Source organism: Rhynchophorus ferrugineus, unplaced genomic scaffold (genome assembly GCF_030347505.1).
Source record: "Rhynchophorus ferrugineus isolate W39M unplaced genomic scaffold, kcgeb_rfMv2 rfM7, whole genome shotgun sequence".
Taxonomy (NCBI): domain Eukaryota; kingdom Metazoa; phylum Arthropoda; class Insecta; order Coleoptera; family Curculionidae; genus Rhynchophorus; species Rhynchophorus ferrugineus.
This window is the reverse complement of record NW_027472586.1, coordinates 14,981,922-14,997,639: the sequence shown is the minus strand read 5'-3', so window position 1 is coordinate 14,997,639 and position 15,718 is coordinate 14,981,922. Positions and strand designations below refer to the sequence as shown.

Sequence of the window (15,718 nt, the reverse complement as noted above, 5' to 3'; positions counted from 1 at the left end):
GCTTCATTAGTTTATTTAAAAGATTGAGCCAGGTTTCTTTTCTTAGATATTAGTGATAGTTAAAAGGCATTCTTACTGATAACTTACTAACACCCATATACGTATATTTATTATCTCACAATGAACCCACTGCTAACGTTATGTACTATCGCAATCGAGTTGGTCATTTATAGTTTCGTAAATAAAAAAGTTCCGGTTTTAATTTGAGCCTCCTTCATTATCTGTTTTTACATCCTCTATTTCTTTTTATATTCAAGAATTTTTGGAAAATAAACATACATTCTGATCATTCTTTCACTTTAAATAGTGCATACTGAGAAAAAATTTATATAATAAAATATGTTCTATAGTGTTCTATAACTTTTCCTATGTTTCTGACAGCATGGCCATACTGAAAGAACGACGTGTACAAGTCAAGCCATGCTGCAGTACTATTACTATTATTTGAACAAGTGGTAACCAGAAAACGCTATGTCTTGTGCATATGCGGCGAAACTTCACATGCATCCTTGACAACCAGGATAACTTTGTGGTTGTTGTACACTGTTCAGTTCAGCAAAACTTTTTCACCATGGATATTCTGCTTCGGTGTCGACATCGATAGCTCTTCTGACTTGAGATTGTTACCGCCATTCACAATACGAAGAAAGCTGTATCATCTGCATAAAATGCTGTGTGGGAATGTTTGTGAAGTGGAAAATCAGTCATATAGAGATTGAACAGGGCTGGGGCTAGTGGAGCACCTTGCGGAACTCCTGCGATCTGTTTTCGAGACGAGACTGTGTCGCCGATCTTTACTTGAAAGGATCTACCGTCCAAGTATGAATCTATTAGAGAGATTAGGCCATTCGTGGTCGAAACTTTGAAAACATCTAGAAAGATGGTTCCAGCTTTGCGACCTTTTACTAGTGCCTGATAGATTGATGAAACCAAATTGCTCGTTCTGGATTACGTGGTCTGCGTCAGTGATTTAAAGCGTGTAATATCGCTTTTTCGCCAAGTTTGGAAGAAACTTTATTTACAACCTCGATACAAATTACAGTTCCCTCTACTAGTTGTTCTTCTTATTTTCTACATTGGCTCTTAAGCTCTTAATTAAGTGGTTCTGTTTAGTGTTTAAGAATTATTTATTTAATTATATTATTAATTATATTTATTATATTATATATACAAAATATTTAACATTTGATAGTTATATTTAACATCCGATCTTAGATCTTAAATTTTACGCTTTTACTTTTAATCGCTCTCGTCCCTTTTTGTTAAAGAGTTAGGAGGTTTAATTTGTTTGTATTAATGTAATTGTCAATGGAAATAATCTCACAGCTTTATTTTATTAATAAAAGCAAAATTTAAAATAATTTTTATACACAATATGTATATATAAATAAAATATTTCTTATAACAAATACTAAACTACCAAAAAAAGGTATTGCTAATATATAAATTATCTTTTAAGTTTAATCATCCAAATACTAATTATCCCAAAGAATACGATCCAGAACATGCAAATGCCGACTCCTTGAAGTATCTGTACGTCCCACAACGCCCATCCTTTTTTAATAACATTTCTCATAGATTCAATAATCAAAGTAAACGGAAGACACTTAGCAAATATTCTTAATCCAATCGGCATCGCTTCTGTTGGCCAAATCAGACCTGAAAAGTAACAGAGTAAATTGACATGTACGATTCTATATGGCGTTAACCACTTACCGCTTAGTAACATCATGGGTAAAAAGCCTCCGGATACTGATATATTTGCTTGAGAATGGTCGCCGCATATAGCCGAGACCCAAAATCCTAGGATTGTAGTAGTAAGTATTAGTATAGGGCATTTCAAAAGAAAGTTTATCAAAATTATCAAGAACCGTACCAAGAACATTTTAATCAGTCTGTTCGTGACAATGTGTTGTACCACAACAAAAATTAAAGCCCCAGGATGGCTGTAAACCAGTAAAAAAGCAATTATGCGTTTTCGACGTTTTTTACCCTTAATGGTTCTACATTTGTGGGTAATGTAACTTTAATCTATATTTGTCCTTTAATTAGATCGGTTGACAGTAAACGTTTTAGTTTAAGCAGTTCATTGATATCACGCACATAAAGTTTACATTTTCCTTCTCTATTCTGCGCCATGTTTCGAAAGAATAAGCTACTATGCTGTCCAACTTCTAAACCGTTCTATTATTTTATGAGAGAGCTTCCATATGTTGCATCTTTTGAGCTTCGCGTGCTGTTGCCCTACTCTAAGGTCTATTGAAAAGCCACCGGTCTGACACATAGATGGCGCTACTAAAATTAAATTCATATGTTTATTAGTTATCCCTAACCCTCAAAAGATGTGTATAAATTTGACAGCTGTCGGATCATTAGTTTGTGAATAATAGCATTTTGACTGAAGCAACTTTTGTTATTGTGAAAAACATGGATAAAAAGGAATTTTGAAGCAAAAACTTGGCTTGATGCCGAGTTTCCGGACATCCTGGAAAATCAACTATCGAGGATTGGTTTGCTACGTTTAGACGTGATGAAATGAGCACCGAAGACCGTGAACGCAGTGGGCGCCCAAAAGGGGTTGTTATCGACGAAAACATTAAAAAAATACACAAAATGATTTTAAATGGCCGTAAATTTAAATTGAATGAAATAGTAGACACTCTAAAGATATCAACTGAACGTGTACATCATATCATTCACGAATATTTGGGTATGAGAAAGCTCTGTGCAAAATGTGTGCCGTGCGAGCTCACTTTTGACCAAAAACAACGACGAGTTGATGATTCGGAGCAGTGTTTGAAGATGATCAAGCGTAATAAACCCGAGTTTTTGCGTCGATATGTGACAATCGATGAAACATGGCTCCATCATTTTACTCCCAAGTCCAATCGACAGTCATCCAAGTGGACTGCACACTATGAACCCGCTCCAAAACGTGGGAAAACGCAACAGTCGGCTGGCAAGGTTATGGCATCTATATTTTGGGATGCGCATGGAATAATTTTCATTAACTACCTTGAAAAAGGGAGGACCATCAACAGTGACTATTACATAGTGTTATTGGACCGTTTGGAGGACGAAATCTCCGAAAAAAACGCCGCATTTGATGAAAAACAAAATGCTACTTTACCGAGACAATGTACCGTGTCACAAGTCAGTAAAACGATGGCAAAAATCCATGAATTGTGCCTCGAATTACTTCCTCATCCACCTTATTCTCCAGATCTGGCCCCAATGACTTTCCTGTTCTCAGATCTCAAAAGAATGCTCACTGGGAAGAAATTTTCGTCGAATGAAGAGGTAATCGGCGAAACTGAGGCCTATTTTGAAGCAGAGGACAAATCGTACTACAAAAATAGTATCGAAAAGTTGGGGGGTCGCTATAATCAATGTATTACCCTTGAATGTTGAATTATGTTGAATAAAAAAAACAAATTTTAACAAAAAAAATATGCTTTACTATGGTAGACCGGGTACTTTTCAATTCCCTTGATCACCGTTGAAGACCATAGACCATAGACCGTTAAACAGTAGGTCCAGTCTAGATAAACCATCTTTGGTAAAAAGGAGACTTATATATATATATAAAGAATAATACTATGTATTGTAGTTTATGACACAAAAACAAGTGTTGTCAAAATGTACAAATACAATGTTACTTTATTTGAAAGTTTCTCATCAGGTTCAGTGATCTGTTAGTAATCGTGTCCATAATACTTGCGATTTTTTTAATAGTAAATGTCAACCTGTTATATAAAATATGCGCATAAAATATAATTTTAATACATTTTTTCTTAAGTTTATTCAACTCTGATCAAATCTTGATACAATATAAACCGTTAAATTGTGTTATTTGTATTTAAAAAATTAAATATTTATTTATTCGACTTTATCTCCTTTTAAAATGTAAATAACTCCTGTTTTCTAATATCTTTTAACTTTATAGCAATAATTCAATCCATATTATTTCGGTACTGTCCTATTACACTGATCTAGTTCTATCAGGGAAAGCTCTAGCTTCAGGAAAATTGTTTTTGAGTGGATACATTAAAACTGATTCGAAAAATATCTCTAACGGAGAGAAACATAGATATTGAATTAAATAAATGACAAAGTTAGTAAAATAGTTTTTGTTTGCCTTTTTGTTTTTTTTTTGTATCAATGTAAAGAATTGTAAAACAATCTAACCTAATCGTTAAATTCGATGGTTTTAACATTCATCTACATAATATAATAGTTTTTAGGCATGCATTGCTTTTATTGTGTGATTTGAGGAAATATATTGGCAAAGTCCATCAAACACTCTTAGAAAGTTGATTTTGTTGTCAATAACAAAGAACGGAACAAAGAAAGTGGAAGACAATTCATTTGCAAGGTCAGAGGGCGAAAATCCAGCTAAAACTATCAGAGAACTTCTAAACAGCTTGGCAGTTAATGAATAAACTGTTTTCAGATATCTTTATGTGATTGGAAAATCGAACAAGAAGTGAAATTAGCTAGCATATAGATTAACTGAAAATGGCATTTCGATTCGTTTTAACATCGCTTGCCAACTAAAAGTAGAGTTTTCTGTGCCATATTGTGACTGCCGATGAAAAGTGAATCCATCGACTGGCTGTCAGGAAAGTGTATCAAATTAATAACATTCATATTTCCTAGCATTTTGAAAGTGACTCAAATCAATATGATTCTTCTATCATATAAGTCTTCTCTTATCGTCCTATAAGCCTGTTACCTGTGATCTTTAAACTTTTTCAAAAAATATACATTAAGAGACTCAAAATAATCTCAGAAGATAGAAATATAATTCCAGACCATCAATTTGGCTTCCCTAATAAACACGAAACAACAGAACAAATACATAGATTAGTCAACAAAATTAATAAAAATCTGAATGATAAAAATATTGCTCCACTGCATCTGTCTATATAGTTCAAGCCTTCGACATGGTGTGGCACATTGGACTGCATGTTAAATTGAAAAAGCTTTTGACCCATATACACTTTCAACTGCTGAAATCATAAGTCACATATAGAGATATTTTATTGTCAAACAGGGTGACGAATACACTGACCCCTATCCAATATATCGTAAATATAAAATAAAACATATAAAACATGGCATATAAAAGCAAATGATATCCACTCATGTGACATTCACGCTTTGTAGAAGAACTTGTCCCTTAGTAAAATTGAATAATTGTGAACTACCGCAAACAGACAACGTTAAATATCTGGAAATGCATTTTGATCCACGTTTGACATGTAAAATACATATAGTGACAAAACGTAATCAGCTTTGGCTTAAACTAATCCAAATGTATTGGCTGATGATGATCATTAGATAACAAGATTTTTCTGTGTAAGTCAATACTTAGGCCCATTTGAACGTATGGTAATTAACTGTGGGGTACTACTAGCAAATCTAACATACCTATAACATCCACCAGAAGTTCCAGAATAATATGTTGCGAGTCATCGCCGATGCCCAATATTACGTCTCCAACAAACTGATTCAGCCCGATATCCCCTTAGAACCCATAACTAGTGTAATTCGAAGTGTTAGTGTGAAGTACTCTGAAAGACTATTAGTGCATCTAAATGCACTCGTCATACAGTTAAGTGGTGATAATGTAGTACGTAGGCTCAAACTACTTAGTAGTAGTTACGAACGATTAATAAGAAGAGAACTGATTAATAGACACATAGAGTGTTGTACAAATAAGTTAGAATACTCTTTAGAATAAGTTAGAATAGTATCTAGAATAATGTTTAGATTATAAGTTGTACATAAGATCATTATCGCTATATCGTTATATTATATAACCGAAATCATATAATAATACTTATAGCCCATGGGCAAAAGTTCTAAGAGATTAATAAATAAAATTGTAATAAACTGTGCGTGTGATACGCGGTTTCGAAATGCTGAAATGTGAAAATGGGTCGAATCTTTCGACATGGTATCGCCTTGTTGTCAGAAATATATGAAAAAGTGGTGGGTATTTTGATTAATGTATATTGTACCAATTATTCTCGATAATAATGAAAAAGTGATCAGAATTTTTATTAGATGGATTTTCTTTCGTCCATTGCTGTTAGATTGTTTCTCATTTATCCATGTTAGGCTTGTTTTCTCATTATTCTGTCATTGAGTATTTAACTAAGTTACATTCCATCTATACAAGAATACCAAGAATTGATCAATAGAATATAATTTAGTTTTTAATAATCAAAACATTTTTTTTGAAAAATATTTTCAATATAACACACATATGCCAATGAATAATCCGTTAGTCAAAAACATTTTAGTTCTCATTGTAAATTGTCTTTGTTTTTTTTTATCAACTAAAAACGGTCGCCTCCCAGTGCTAACTGTATTGAAAAATCAGACAGAGAGTGATGTGAGGTGATGCGGTGATGTAAAATCCAATTGGTTTTTTTCCAGAAATATGAGCATTTTTAATGAATGAAGGAAGTTTTTTGTTCGATAGTTTGATCCATTATAAACTCTGCTCTTCTAACATACTCACGTAGGCTTGTCGCTTGGTGTTTACGTTGAAAACCGTAAAAAAAACGCGAAAATGTTTTTATTGCAAATATAATTTCAAGCTCGAGAAAATATTTAGAAAAAGAAAATATTATTTTTATGAACATCACATATTTTATGGTCGAATAAGCTAGATGATTATTTTTGAAAAACTACTTTATGACAAGGTTAGAGAAATGTGGTTAAATGTTGTAATGCGCGAACTAGCCGATATAGTTTAATTTATTGTACATCAAATAGTTCTATGTGGTATACTTCACCAGGTTAATGCTAACTGACACATATTTGATTGAACAATTTGATGTTATAACATTTTAAAGCCTGGTATATGTGTATTAAGTACTTGATGAAATATTGCAGTTTCGCGTGCTTATAAAACGATATTATTAAAATAAACAACAAAATTACGATTTGTGCATCTTTGGCACAAATATTACAAGGTAATTTTATACAAAACGGACACAATTTTTCGTTCCATAGAACTGCTAAAAGTTTAAAATCAAACATTCATCATCCATTGTATATGTCGTATGTTAAACCAATTTTATGTTTTGTAGTTACTATCAACTATTCAAAATGAATATTTTGGTAGCCCTGTCAAATATATTTGCAACTCTATCTTCAAATTATAGCGACTTTGCAAGTATAACGCATCTGATTTCAATAATATTATTCAAAGTTTCCAACTGCTGATAGCGTTATTTTTCAATGCATTAATTAATTTACTTGGCAAGTGTTAAAAAACAAATAGTTGTGCTTAATGCTATTTTTACTTAATGTTATTCAATATTCTACTACATTTCACGGTTATTGTGTATAAACGTTCTAGTAACAGATCAACTGAAAAGTCCCCGGCCTGACACATAGATGGCGCTACTAGAATTAAATCCATATATTTTTAGTTAGCCCTAACCGTCAAAAGATGCGTGTAAAAATTTCACAGCTGTCGGATTATTCGTTTGTGAATTATAGCATTCTGGAAATCTTGGCTTGATGTCGAGTTTCCAGACATTGCCCCAGGAAAATCAACCATCATGGATTGGTATACTATGTTTAGACTTGGTGAAATGAGCGCCGAAGACGGTGAATGCAATGGACTCCCAAAACAGATTGTTTCCGACGAAAACATTAAAAAAATCCACAAAATAATTTTGAAAGACCGTCAATTAAAATTGAATGAAATAGCAGACCCTCTAAAGATGTCAACTGAACGTGTACATCAGATCATTCACGAATATTTGGTTATGAGAAAGCTCTGTGTAATGTGGGGCTGCGCGAGCTCACTTTTTACCAAAAACAACGAGTTTATGATTCGGAGCAGTGTTTGAAGATGATCAAGCGTAATAAAGCATTATATATCGACGCAATCGAGCATTTGCGTCGATATATGACAATGGATGAAACATGGCTCCATTATTTCGCTTCGAAGTCATCCGAGTGGACTGCGCACGATTATGGCACTGCGCACGATTATGACACTGGCAAGGTTATGGCGTCTGTATTTTGGGATGCCCATGGAATAATTTTCATTAACTAGCTTGGAAAAGGATAGACCATCAACAGCGACTATTACATAGCGTTATTAGACCATTTGAAGGACGAAATCGCCGAAAAACGGCCGCATTTGAAGGAAAAGAAAGTGCTGCTTCACGAAGACAATACACCGTGTCACAAGTCAGTGAAAACGATGGCAAAAGTACATGAATTGGGTTTCGAATTGCTTCCTCATCCACTTTATTCTCCAGATTTGGCTCCCAGCGACTATTTCCAGTTCTCAGATCTCAAAAGAATGCTCGCTGGGAAGAAATGTTCGAATGAAGAGGTGATCGACGAAACTGAGCCTATTTTGAAGCAAAGAACAATTCGTACTACAAAAATAGTATCGAAAAGTTGGAGGGTCGCTATAATCAGTGTATCATTCTCGAAGGGAATTATGAATAAAAAAAACTAATTTTGCCAAAAAAATGTGTTTTACTATGGTAGTTCGGGGACTTTTAAATTGACCTGTTATTTTATATTATTATTTGACGGTTAGAAAACGGTAAGTGACGTCAATATTTCGTAGCACTTCTGATTGGTGTTTGACTTAATATAGCGAGCACTGAATGTTGTGCATTTATTTGTGGTAAAATCTTAGTAATCCTACTTTAGTTTTAAAATAAATATGTTGTTAATAATCTTCCTATAGTATATTATTATAATTATAAATCAATATTTTTGTGATTTTTTATTCCATTTCATTTAGCCTATTATATTGTTTAGAAATAATTTAATTACTTTGTTTAATCCTATTATGTTACCTAATTATTTAATTATTTGTAGAAGCTTATCTACATGAATATTGTTAACTTACCGTAAGCCATTCCACATATTCCTGCACAATAGGCTATGAAAATTATTAATACGGGATTTCCAATAAAACTATATCGATAAACCCCGAATATCAGTATTAATATTTCCATTGTTTGAACAAGAACTACGGCGGCCTGTATGAGAAAATGTGTTAAGGTTATCTCCAGAGATGTAACTCCCGCAACTATGGATCTATCCCATACGCCTTCCTTTCTGTCTGTTATGATGATTTGTGAGGTCATAGTTGCGCCCATGAAGAATAACATCCTGAAAATTAAATTCATATCATAAATAAATTAGAGCCATAGCCTAGTGTATAGATGACGCAACCTCGTAACCTTCTTAAACCTAACCTAATAGCGCTAATCTTCAAATAATATATGTAAAAATTTCATGACAATCTAACATATAATTTAAAAATTACAACTGGTTTAGCGAACAACTATTGTGATTCTAACAGAAAAACAGTATAAAAATTCCAAAAATCTAAACATTGAATACACTTTCACCCTTCTGTGTCGTGTTTTTTCACCTTTTCATGTTTTATGCATCTACGAAAAAAATTTTTCAATAGGTACAGTTTCAACATTTACAGACAGACATAAAATTCAATGATTATATTATATCAAATATTATATTACGACAATTAGTATATAGACTATTCAAAGTTTATTTGCATATACGTCATCGAAATTTGTGATGTCAAAACGTCAGAATGTTGTCACATCAACTCCGGGTTAGTTTCCCTTTGACATACAACAACATTCTAATCAAAATAAAATAATTAAACAAAAATACTGTTATCAAATATAATTTATTTTAACATTATAGTACATCTAATGCATATATTATCGAAGGACTTAAAACTACAATTAAGAATACAGGTATAATAGTTTGTAGGTTAGAGTATAAGGTAGAGTTCTAGCTGCGTTTTTTATGTAGTAGTATCCCCCTGGAAATCTTATCTACCTAATTAACAATTATATATCAAAGTAACGTATTTTACTTTCAATAGAGAGCATATTTACCTTCTTACATTTAGTTCTTGTTTCCTTCGATGGTGTGTTTACCTGTTAAGTCATCTTGATAACACTGTATTTATTATTTCTTCTGCTATTAACTATGTACATCATGCTTAATAAAATTAATCACTCAATTATTCATACTCTCCTCATACATTTTAATCTAATGCTCATATTTAATTCTGAACAATTACAATCATATCTGTACATACAAATATTTCACGGTCAACAATACCATTTTTTACAGTTATATTCTATTAATTATGTGCATACCTCTAGTTGTTTCCACTCTCATCGCTCTGTCTCGTAAATTTCCAGCATTTCACAGCATTATCACATATCCTGAAGGTTTCCTTTAGTCACTTTCACTTTCCTAGTCACTGTCCAAGTCAATCACTAAAGTGTTAATTTCCAATCTGCCTAAAACATGTTCACGATTCCACTATTTATCAATATCATACTTCCTCTGTATGTCTTATCGAGTTCATCCAAACAGAAAGTATTATGGTTACCTTTAGGCTATTTCCTATACCCTATAAGAGTGTATGAAGAGATATCTTACATCCCTTAAAAAACTGCATGTGCCTAACTCTTTTGTGTATATTTTCCCGACCAACAATTTTCTCTGAAATAATTTTATTAAATTATGTTTATATCGATAAAATAGCTTGTGTACTCACTGTTCTTATATATTTCGTATATTTGATCTCGAATAGAGCCAATATCAAGATGGTCAAGACTCATTACCCACTTGGTATGTAGACGGGTTTTCTTGGGTGAATCTAACGTATTGTTCTTCATTTTATAAGCGATGTTATTCACAGTACCCATACTAATATTTAGCGCAGCAGCAACCCGCTAAAAACATTTTCAATAATATTGCAGCCACTTATATTGTTTAATATCATCAATAATTACCTCTCTAATGACCTCTCTAATTATAGGCGAAAGGGGGCCTCCATTATCTCGTTCCTTTTCGAAATAATTTATTAAAGCCGCAATCAATTTGTAACAAAATTGTTTTACTGTACTGTTGTAGATCTTTGACCGATTTATTTTATCCGGCGATATTGCCACGTCAATAATTTAAATCATTTTTTGTCAGATATCGAAAAAAGGTGCATTTAGAACTTGTTAATTACACAATCCGCCATATACTTTTGTATAAAACAGGTAAAAACAATTTTAATAGGGAAATACTCAGAGATGGCTTTCGATATAAGAAAACAAAAATACAGAACTCTAATAAATCCTATCGAATGAATATCTCGACCATCCTTAATGACGTTCTTACTATGACTGGTATATTGCTGCCAAAACCTTGGGTAAGTTCAGTAATATTGCAGCCACTTATATTATTTAATATCATCAATAATTACCTCTCTAACGACCTCTCTAATTATAGGCGAAAGGGGGCCTCCATTATCTCGTTCCGTTTCGAAATAATTTATTAAAGCCGCAATCAATTTGTAACCCTGACTATCTATTGTTTTCAGCATTTTCAAACTAAGTGATATAATATATTACGGATCGATTTAAAATTTATCAAAATAATCAAAGCGCTAAAATAACGTTTGTCGGTTTATAACCTGTAGTAATTACAATTAATATTTTGAATAATTTTGCGTACGTCTGACAACCCGACGACTTTGACAGGGTCATTCGTTTACGTGTTCGAACTAATCAGACAGTGTTGCATCTCTTTTTAACTAGAATAAAATGAGAAGGTAAATATTGTCTGATTCTAAAACAAATTTACAAATTGCGGCAGGCAATACATTAAACATATTAATGACGCACATACAAATAAACGTTGAATAGACTATAGTTGAGATTGTTGGGACGAGAGTATTTGAATTGAATCATCTCCAATGGTCTTCAGCTGTGACTTTCTCAGAATTCCAACTAATGATTTCTCTTCTGTGGTAGAATTGCATGATATATTATATTTTATTTATTTTATATTTATATATTGAACTTGTAAGGCATTAGTTGAAATGAGATATTTAATCATAAATCATTATCATTTAAAAATTACTAATAATTATAATCAAGAATATTTCATAAACTTACGTTATAATTGTTCCAGGTATCATGTATATCGTATATGGCTCATCTTCATTTCCAAAAATGAAATGCTTTCTGATAGGCATATTCCCCAATCGCTTTGTCCAATTGCATTGCGTGAAAAGATCCTCTTGAAAATCGTAAAATAATTCATAGAGCTTGTATTTCAAAGTTGCGCCGATCTGTCTGTTCGACATATCTAAATAGGCTTTGATTTCTCCAAAATCCGCTAACCATGACTCAGCATCTTTACCTTCGTATATCTACAGGGGATAAACAAAATAATATGAACATCATGCAATACACAGACACAGAGAAAATAAAGATTTAACTTTATACGAAATTTTGCAGAAATGTTTTGCGACGTCCAATATATAGATGTCACTACTTTGAAATTATTAGTTGCTTTAATTGCTTTGCTAAAAGCCGCGAAGACATTTGATTGTTTCATTTCGTTTCTATGCTGCGTTTGTTGTTATTTTAGACGCCATTTTCAATGTGCACTACGTTGGTAAGAGCGTATTTAGTTTTTTATACTGTTTAGTGATTACATTATTAGTCATTAGTTTATTAGTATAATATTAGTGGGTAGATATAAGTATAATGTATCATCGATCTAGTCATTGTTGTGTACCTGTAGATAGTAAAGAAATGAAGCATCGTTTTCCTTTGGAGAAGTATTCGGCTATCTTTAAAAATGAGTTTATATAATTCAAAATCCCAAACTGACTAGATTAAGTACGAAATACACTTATGATACTGCGTATTTTCTTGTTGTAAGTTGGGGTAAGTTTATTCATATTAATAATCATTCAAATTTTTATTTTTTTATTTCGGAAAATAATGCCCTTCTGAATATAAGAGATATTGTTTTATAGTTGGATCGACTATTTAATAGTTGCAACTCCATTAACATAATAGCTCCTGAAAGTTCAATACACGAGGAATTTTGGTGCAAAGCGATTGAGTACTTAAATAACGCAAAATTGTGCCATCAATTAAACATTTAATAACTATTCTAAGGGGTTGTTCCTTTGAAGAAAAATATTTTGAGTAAGTATCGGAATAAATATACTAAATATATTTAGATCTATTAGAGCTCATGGGTTTAGGCGTTTACAACAAGCAGGTTTGAAAAAGCTTTTAAAGGGCTCAGCATAAGTTAATTTTTTTCGTCTCGTTTGTCTTTAGAACATTGTAAAGAAGGTGAACATACGCTTTACATAATTTACATTCTTTAATAACAGGGATATATTACCAGGAGTTGAGAAATTCCTATAAAATGTTCCTATACGAACAAATCTTAGTTGTACCACAGTGTATATTTAAGGTTAATTGGTAAAATTAATTGTTAAATATTGATTTGCATTCAATTATGAGTAGACCGAAAAGTTGAGACTGATTTTATAGAGGTAAGATAATATTTCATGCCGAAGACTCCTACAAAATTGTTTTATTGTACTGTTGTAAATCTTTGAGCCATCTCTTTTATCCCGCGATATTGCCACATCGATAATTTAATAAATTTTTTGTCAGGTATCGAAAAAAGGTACATTTAAAACTTTTTAATTACACAATCCGCCATATACTTTTGGATAAAACAGGTGAACAGAATTTTAATAGGGAAATACTCAGAGATAGCTTTCGATATAAGAAAACAAAAATACAGAACTCTAATAAATCCTATGGAATGAATATCTCGACCATCCCCAATGATGTTCTTACTATGACTGGTACATTGCTGCCAAAACATTGGTTTGAGAAGCATCAAGATATTATCAAACAGGCCAGGACCATCTCCTTATTTATTAACCAAAAACGTTCTTAACTTAATACCCTTTTCTTACATACCCGTTCTTCATAAGATTTCGTAAAATTTTTCGCCATATAAAGCACTCCTGTCAATGTTCCGTGCTGAATATCAACCTTTGCTTGGCTGATATCCTTGTAATATATCTAAAAAAAACAAATCGAATCACTTAAATAGATTATACAGTTTGTCACTTCAATGTTATTACCTTATTGATCATCGGATGATCCAGGTAATCCAGAAAGCGACAACTTAAATTATAGAAATGACATTCTCCATAGCCGTACGGTTCAGCAGATCCGTTAATATTGAAATCCGGACAAGATGTGGTCATGGTTTCGTCGTTGACGATACCCAGTTTTAAGTCACGTACATCTCCTCCGACACCGTTTACCACACACCATGTTTGTAGTAGGGGGAAGAACAGTAAAAATATGATTCCTCTGAAATGTTCACAATGTCTTGTCATTGAATATGAAGACAGTAACAAAGAAAGTACTAAAATTATGATTTGTGATAATAATGTAGGACAAAGGTTTTATAAAAAGCCACTTGCAATAATATTTATGAGATTGAGGAAAAAGTACTTTAGGTTTTTCCTAATAGATGGCTTTACATTCTTACAACTGTAAATCAACTATAGCCTATTTAAAATATAATAGCCTCACAAGTGATTTCCAAAGTCGTATTGATGCCAAGAAAGGTGATGCTAAGTGCTTCGTTGGAATAAAACTGTAATTATTTTCCCCAAGTCAATATTTTAGTAAAACTTAAATGCAAAACATAACAATCCGCCATGTTAAATTAAATATTATATCACATGCTTCCATAAGCATCATTTTCGATATTTCGACTCATTTATCTGATATTTCATATATATATATATATATATATATATATATATATATATATATATATATATATATATATATATATATATATATATATATATATATATATATATATATATATAATAAGTATCTATATATTAATCGACTTGGTGAAAATTTTGCCTTTTTAAGGAAAACAGGGGCACCTGGAGGCGTGAGATGTTGCACGGTTACAGGGCATAGGGTTTAAATGGTGTAAAGATAACCCTCAGAGAGGTTTAATATAACTTCCAGACATTACCTTAAAAAGAATTAAATTTTTAAAGGTACAAAATAAGACCAAGGAAGATAAACTATTTGAATTTGTGTATCTTGATGAAACTTGTTCATTGTGGCACTCTTGGCATGACGGTAACAAAAACGGTGTAAAGACAACAAAACTTGATGAAAAAAGGTAAAAGTTACAATAGCATTCGATTAGGTTTTGTTGATCATTATATTTATTAATAATTAATTGCAGATATATTACTGGCCGAGAAGGATATTCCATCAAAAACTGTTTGGATATGTGGAAGAAAGCACTGTCAACCATAACACCTTGGGTTTGGATGGACTCGACATACATGTAAACATTTTTCAGACAGATTAGAAATTAACAGTTTAGTGATTGAATTGGACAATGAGTGGGAAAGTGAAAGTGACTGAAGGAAACTTTCAGGATATGTGATAATGCTATGCAATGCTAGAAATTCCTGAGACAGAGTGATGAGAGCGGAAACAATTAAAGATATGCACATAATTAATTGAATATAACTGTAGAAAATGGTATTGAAAATGAAATGGTAATTGTTCAAAATTAAACATGAGCATTAGATTACAACGTATGAGGAGAGAATGAATAGTAACTGTTTTGTAGATATGGTAAATGCATTATACAGAATTCATTGATTAATTTTATGAAGAATGGTGTACACAGATAGTAGAAGAAGAAATAAAATATACAGTGATACCAAGATGCCTTGACAAGTAAACACACCATTGAAGGAAACAAGAACTAAACGAAAAAAGTATATATGCTTTGGAATGAA

At 32.2% G+C, this 15,718-nt stretch overlaps 2 protein-coding genes across 6 annotated transcripts in view; both read right to left on the bottom strand.

Annotated features, from left to right (window-relative positions):
* The window catches only part of LOC143199979 (ABC transporter G family member 23), a 68,411-nt gene that overhangs the window by 14,876 nt on the left and 37,817 nt on the right, over positions 1-15,718 (bottom strand). For 2 of the 4 annotated variants that reach the window (XM_076410189.1, XM_076410190.1), the window contains exons 9-14: positions 14,009-14,243; positions 13,842-13,946; positions 11,997-12,253; positions 8,903-9,168; positions 1,717-1,803; positions 1,316-1,659 (exon numbers count right to left, since the gene is read on the bottom strand). In XM_076410189.1, the coding sequence (XP_076266304.1) occupies positions 1,448-1,659; positions 1,717-1,803; positions 8,903-9,168; positions 11,997-12,253; positions 13,842-13,946; positions 14,009-14,243 (1,162 nt within the window). In that variant the 3' untranslated portion in view covers positions 1,316-1,447. Of the gene's footprint in view, positions 1-1,315; positions 1,660-1,716; positions 1,804-5,499; positions 5,544-8,902; positions 9,169-11,996; positions 12,254-13,841; positions 13,947-14,008; positions 14,244-15,718 lie in introns of those variants that run through there. The other 2 variants (XM_076410192.1, XM_076410191.1) reach the window with 2 other exon arrangements.
* On the bottom strand, positions 10,205-11,542 carry LOC143200022 (uncharacterized). Of its 2 annotated transcripts, none has more exons than XM_076410259.1 (4): positions 11,303-11,542; positions 10,604-10,781; positions 10,436-10,548; positions 10,205-10,343 (listed from the first exon to the last, which is right to left on the bottom strand). In XM_076410259.1, the coding sequence occupies exons 1-3, from the start codon at positions 11,420-11,422 to the stop codon at positions 10,457-10,459; spliced, it is 390 nt and encodes a 129-aa protein (XP_076266374.1). In that variant the 5' UTR covers positions 11,423-11,542; the 3' UTR covers positions 10,205-10,343; positions 10,436-10,456. The 2 variants fall into 2 exon arrangements, with proteins under 2 accessions (XP_076266374.1, XP_076266375.1); XM_076410260.1 differs by having other exon boundaries at positions 10,216-10,339.

Excerpts from the sequence above, each read along its gene's own strand:
- LOC143200022 (XM_076410259.1), bottom strand. The coding sequence starts at position 11,422 with ATGCTGAAAACAATAGATAGTCAGGGTTACAAATTGATTGCGGCTTTA. Across the intron at positions 10,782-11,302 it reads TTAGAGAGGTCGTTAGAGAG|CGGGTTGCTGCTGCGCTAAA; the intron begins GTAATTATTGAT and ends AAATGTTTTTAG. Across the intron at positions 10,549-10,603 it reads ATACGAAATATATAAGAACA|AGAAAATTGTTGGTCGGGAA; the intron begins GTGAGTACACAA and ends AAATTATTTCAG.